The sequence below is a fragment of the Metarhizium robertsii genome (assembly GCF_000187425.2).
Source record: "Metarhizium robertsii ARSEF 23 chromosome Unknown MAA_Scf_1, whole genome shotgun sequence".
NCBI lineage: Eukaryota > Fungi > Ascomycota > Sordariomycetes > Hypocreales > Clavicipitaceae > Metarhizium > Metarhizium robertsii.
Window position 1 is genome coordinate 5,811,436 of NW_011942149.1, and position 6,000 is coordinate 5,817,435.

Here is a 6,000-nt window from a genome sequence, read left to right on the forward strand (position 1 = left end):
CTTGGCCAATTTCGCTTCCCAGGTCCCTTTGCTTCATTTGTATGGAACACACTCCTTATGCCCGGCATTTACTCCGTACTCCGTCATGTTGCAGCACTAGCCAACAACGTACTTAAGTATGTACGTACATTTGTACTATTTTAGCCCTATACAGGGTGAGCCGCAACCAAATTAGTCGTCGGTTAGCCGCGGGGACAGCCGAGTCTATCAAAACTAGGCCTTCTCGGACACATGTTGCACCACTAGATTGATAGTGCGTAGTTGGTATATGATACTGCGTATGTACAACCAGGCCCATCTCCCGCAGTTGCAGTTTCTTTACTTCTGTCTCCATATTCGTGCCTCTGGATTCATTCACGTAATGGCTGAAAAATCGTCTTTATTTCCATTGAGTCGTCCTGTCAGAAGCTGCGGGGGTTGGACGCTACTTTTACATCAGAGCAGGCCGTGGAGTCAAAAGACGCGCCACTACAAGCAGCTGCTTGTATTCCATTCAATGTGAAATGTTGACATGCCTTCCATTGGCTGACAAGGCCTCTGCCGTAAGGTCTGGTGGTGCGTACTGAAAGCCAAAATTTGGACACAAACTGCCGTGACATGGAGTCAACAACTTTTCGTGGATATTGCATCATGGTAGAATGCGCCAGCCATAGCACAAGGGTCACCTAAAGATACCAAGACCCAAGCTAAGTGGTGGGAGAACCAGCTTTCCGCCCTTAAGCAGGTCGTCTGGTCAATGGAATAAACTTAGTGTTAGCCTCTTGACGGATATATCATGGTTGTGGGTAGAGAAAAGGCTAGAAGATAAACATCTTGATGACCATCTTGAATGCGTGAAACCCGTCCATCTATGCGCGCAGCTTAGCGCCACTTCGATGCGATCCATAGCTGCCAATCGTGACACCTGATTCCGTGATATTATGCGGCGGAAAGATGAAGAGGGATGACTGTGTGGAAATTAAACAAGAATGAACGACGATGAAGTTTATTTTTTTTTTTCCTGAACCAACGTGGACACAGCGTCATGCTGGAACCCACCTGGCCCAGACGCAATTATGTAGAAGTGAAATACTAAGAACGAACAAGACTTGAATAACCAAATCCTATTGCAGGCTCCGAGTACGGAGTACAAGGAGGAGTATGCCTTGACGCCATCAATGAGTGACTGTGCATATGTCGGGCAACACATGCTTGTTTTTACATTACCCGGGTTCCCTTTTCTTTTCTTTTTCATCTAGGAGGTCTGTGACCCCTCCCAGTGCCGTGAATGTGAGAACGCCATGAACAAAGGAGAAGGGATTCCGGATTGTGTGATGACTAACTTTCTGCAAAGACTGATGAACAAACTAGACCCCAGACCTTGGTTCGGCCATTAGCAGACTGGACAAAAAAGCCAGCATTGAAAGGAGTCAAGTCCGGTCTTGATGGCTTTGAACACATGCTGAAGTCAACTGTTGACCAATTGGCGCTCCCACCAGGGCGCTACCTGACCCGTGGTTCCAACTCTGTTTTCGTTTCGGGGGCTGTTCAAATGCTGTGGCTGGTAACCAGCAAGAGCAAGAGCCATGCAGACTTTGCACCATGAGAACGGCGTACTCTGTGCCCCAGGTACGTACCACCCACCTTGCCAATGCTCACACACACGCCGCATTGGCTGCAGCAGCAAGTCACGTTTTTTCGGATTTTTTTCTCGCACCTGACTGGCCCCTTCCTGCTTTCAGTGCCTGCTGGGTAGAAAAATGCTCCTCCCCTGTCCTGTGCCTCCTTTCGCATCCGCATCGAATTTTCCCTCCTTCATTATCACTTCCATCCATTTTCATCCTCGCGACTAAGACATTATCAGCCGGATCTCGAAATCATCCAGATACTCTCACTCCTGACAGAGTATCTGCGTTCTTCACGCCCTGACGCCTTCTTCTCCGCCGTTGTTCGCCATCTGCTGTTTTTTTTCTTTTCGCCACCATCTGGCTTGATTGTCGTACTAAGCAAAAAGGGTCCCTCTCCTCTACCTTGCTGACCAGCCATCTGTGACCACGTCGCGCCTTCTTTTCATCACAGTAGAAGACGATTTTGATAATCTGTGGTGCACCTCTTCTTTTCGCCACTATAAGGAGGTCGTCGCGTACTCTGTCTCTTAATATCAAATCCACCACGTACACCCGACGCGTTTCCGCCTGGTCGTACAGTATCTCGAGCCTTGTAAACTCTTCGTTTCGTTGATATTGGCCTCTCAATTTGCTGTAAACGAAAAGAGAACAACCAGGCGTCAAACCATCCGATAGAAATAGGGACTTGTCGTGTATCTGCTCGTCATTGCATTCCGATCAAAAGAGAGAAGAGTTGACAGGAGAGGTGATTAGCTTTCTTTTCCTTCCCAGTGGCGGCGCTCGACCGCATCACTGCCCTTTACTTTCGAAATCCTCTAGACAGTGGTTCTCGCGCAACTCTGCATCGCGAACGTGCAAAAATCATGGCGTCCGCAGTAACAGATTTGGAAGCCGGTCTTCAGGCCATGCTGAATTTGAAGCCGCCCGGTGTTTCTGGATCTCGTATCACTAGTCTAACATCACTCTGCGTCGCCAACATACAGGTATTACCATTCCATCACCTAATGCTAGTTGTTCGTCATTTCCGTTTTCCCTCATGAGATACTAACCACAAAGCGGCACAGTCTGAATCCGTACTTATTCAGAAGATCTATACACACTTCAAAAAGGCGCCTGGAACACACAAGTTGGGGGTTCTCTACGTAGTAGACTCTGTAACCCGAAAATGGCTCGAGCAAGCAAAAGCTCAAGGACAACCAGTAAACAGCTCTGCGCCAGACGGTACATATGCCGCCGGGGTACACCGAGTGACCGAACTGATGCCCGTATTGATGAATGACATTCTCCAAACCGCCCCAGAAGAACAAAAGGTACGCAAATTTTTGAGTCTGCAAAAAAGACCTTCACCGAGAAACCTCCCCCCGCGCATCTCTTCATGAATACTACGACGGTTGTTGGGTGTGACAATGCTCAGGCTGTTGCCAAGAAAACACCACAGCGAGAAATGAGACTGCGCTGCTCTTTTAGCAGGCACAGGCATTGTCACATTCACCTCGGCCATCGAAGCAGTGCATCATCCATCAAGAAGAATCGCGACCTGAATAGTAGCTTACCGTACACTCACCTTGTAGGAGAAAATTAAGAAGCTCTTAGACATCTGGGAGAAGGGCCAGACCTTCCCCACCCAGATGATTGAGTCGTTCAAGGAGAAATTGACCGCTCCCTCGTCTAGTATGTCTTTCCCCTGCAATATTCGATGCTCTTGTCCAGAAGTGTCCGTCGTGCGGCTTCGATCAATCCTGGTCTCGCCGATACACGAAGTGACCTTAGAACACCTGGTTACTAACAAGATATGCTTCTCTCAGAAACCTCGACAACTCCCCCCGGCAGCCCACCAGCGTCAGCCTTGGCTGCTTTGCAAAGTCACATTCCCGCCTCAGCTGCGCCAGCTCCAAATGGATCTTCTATTTTGGAAGCCCTTGCGAATATGGCGAGACAGAGTTCAGCTCCCGGTAGTGCCAACAATAATGCTTCTAACCCGCCAGCACCAGTAGCGTCAGCATCATATAGCATACCGCCTTCAGCCCTTCCGCAGCCTGTGTCGTCCTCGACGATACCGCAACCGCAACATCAAGCACAGCCATCTTATCCCCCGACATCACAGCCCGTAACCATGCCGTCCCTTCCATTCTCACTTCCTCAGATGGCTGGCCAAACCCCAGCGTTGCCTAATAACGCGAGTAATCCTCCCAATCCTTATGCTGCTGCAAACCCAGCGGCTCCTGGTGTTGCCGGCGGAGCCTTAGATCCGGCTGTGCAGCATCAGATTATGTTGATCAAGGCCCTCGCAGACCAAGGTGTTCCATTTGATAAAATTCCTTCTCTGATCCAGAGCATGACAACAAACAGCAACAACGCTGCCGGCAACAGTGCTGCGGCCCCCCATACCGGCTTCCAGCCACCTGTTCCAGCGGCACAAGGAACTTTTTCCACCAGCGGTCAACAACCTTGGGGTGGCCCTGCTACCGTATCTGGCGATGGGCGTGACCGGGGATACGAGGACGGCATCAGGTCGCCCAGATATCGTGGCCGATCCAGGTCTAGGTCTCCTGATCGAGGCTGGGGTTCTCGTGACTCCCCTCGTGGCGGACGAGGTCATGGGCGTAACTCTCCCCCAGGCGGTCGTCACGATCGGGACCGCAATGGTCGTGGAGGAAACGACTACCGTCAACGTAGCCCTCCAGGTCGCCGTGGCCGAAGTCCCACTCCTCCCGACAGTCTTCCCCATGTTGAACGATGGGTCGACTATGATTCCAGTGTGCCATCCGGTCACATTAAAGTCTACAGCCGAACCCTTTTCGTGGGTGGTGTAACGTAAGTGTTCCATTGACTCAAGCCCGGTGTTTCCAAAAAGCTGCGGAACCATAATCTAATGTACTGTACGTAGATGCTCTGAGGCTGAGCTTCGACGGGTATTCAGCCAGTTTGGCACTGTTCAAACTTGTATCGTCAACAAGGACAAGCGACATGCATTCGTCAAAATGTTGACCCGCAAGGACGCTGCCGCCGCCAAAGAAAGCATGGAGGATAGTCGCAGTAGCGAACTTCCACTAAGGGTAAGTCGGACTTCACATCATCGTCGTATTTTTTGTCTTTTTCCTTTTTCCTTTTTTTTTTTTTTTTTGTGAATTTGACCATGCTGACTGTGGGCTTTCAGACCCGTTGGGGTGTTGGTTTTGGTCCCAGGGACTGCAGCGATTACGCGACTGGCATCAGCATCATCCCTATCCATAAGCTCACTGAGGCGGATCGTAAATGGATATTGACTGCCCCCTACGGTGGCAGCGGTGGTCGCCCCATTGAGTCTGGTCTCTCTGTCGAAGAGCCCGACATCGAAATCGGCGCAGGCGTCTCATCCAAGGCGATTAGCCGTCGTATGCAAACCGACAAGGGTGGCAGCAACGGACCCAAGTCTACGAGAAACCGCGAAGACGACACGGGTAGAGGCGGCCGTCGTGGCCGTGATCAGGGAAACGGCGGCCAAGGCATGGCCTCTGGGTTCCCATTTGGAATTGGAACCCTGCCTAATGGAATGCCAAATTTCCCTTCAGGGTATGAATTCTCCGACCCGAGTGGACGCTAATTGGGCGTTGTCGCAGTATTTTGTGTGTCGTCAGATCTTGATACCCAGGGACATTGGTGGTATGGGGCGGATGGAACTGTATACATGGAGTGTTGGGAGTCTTAATGAGCAGTCGGAGCTGCGAGCGTTGCCCTTTTTTTGCTTAGGGAAATGTGTGGGGTGTATTAATTGGTTAGGGGGTTCGTCGTTTTCGGTGTCTCAAGGGCCATGGTAGCGATTAGACACGCTTTTTCAAAACTTTTCCTATGGCTCTGCAGTGAATGTTATGTAGCCTGCTCGTGGGTGTTGATGCTTGCCGTTGTTACATGTTGCGACTTCGTAGGTCGAAACACGTGCAGTGGCTTGGGTTATCATTCGAGCTGAACTAGTGCTCAATATTGTCATTTCTACTGGTTGTCTCATGGTGTCCGAGGCTACTCGGCGTACAATCGCGACTCATATCTTCACGAACCAAACGATGCTCCTTATCAACTAACATGTGCGGTTCCTTTTGTGACCGTGCTAGACTAAAAGACAGCCACTTATTTCGTGCGTCATGTGAAACATCATGGCATTGGCCAGGGCCATGCCGCAAAATAATCATGACACAGGCATGAATTCTCCCCGTGGGGGGTTTTTTTTTTTCATTCGTGGCTACCCTATATGACCATTGTCGTCTGCTGTCTACACGGCGTTATGCTTATGCGCTCTGGCATTTAACCAATCTTGCATTTTCTTAGTGCTTCACAAACTGATTAGTGAGCTAATTTACTCTCCTTTGTGTACCCTGTAACTGTCCCGGACTCGTGGTCGCTACCTTTAACTTTTGTA

The 6,000-nt window shown here is 50.1% G+C and overlaps 1 protein-coding gene across 1 annotated transcript; it reads left to right on the top strand.

Moving 5' to 3' along the window:
* Window positions 1–2,470: 2,470 nt before the first annotated feature.
* MAA_01827 (ENTH/VHS-domaining containing protein) lies at window positions 2,471–5,190 on the top strand (the record flags this gene model as incomplete). Its single annotated transcript, XM_007819825.2, has 6 exons — window positions 2,471–2,590; window positions 2,672–2,917; window positions 3,179–3,278; window positions 3,413–4,421; window positions 4,495–4,663; window positions 4,765–5,190. 6 exons carry the CDS (start codon window positions 2,471–2,473, stop codon window positions 5,188–5,190), a joined length of 2,070 nt encoding a protein of 689 aa, XP_007818016.2.
* Window positions 5,191–6,000: the final 810 nt, after the last annotated feature.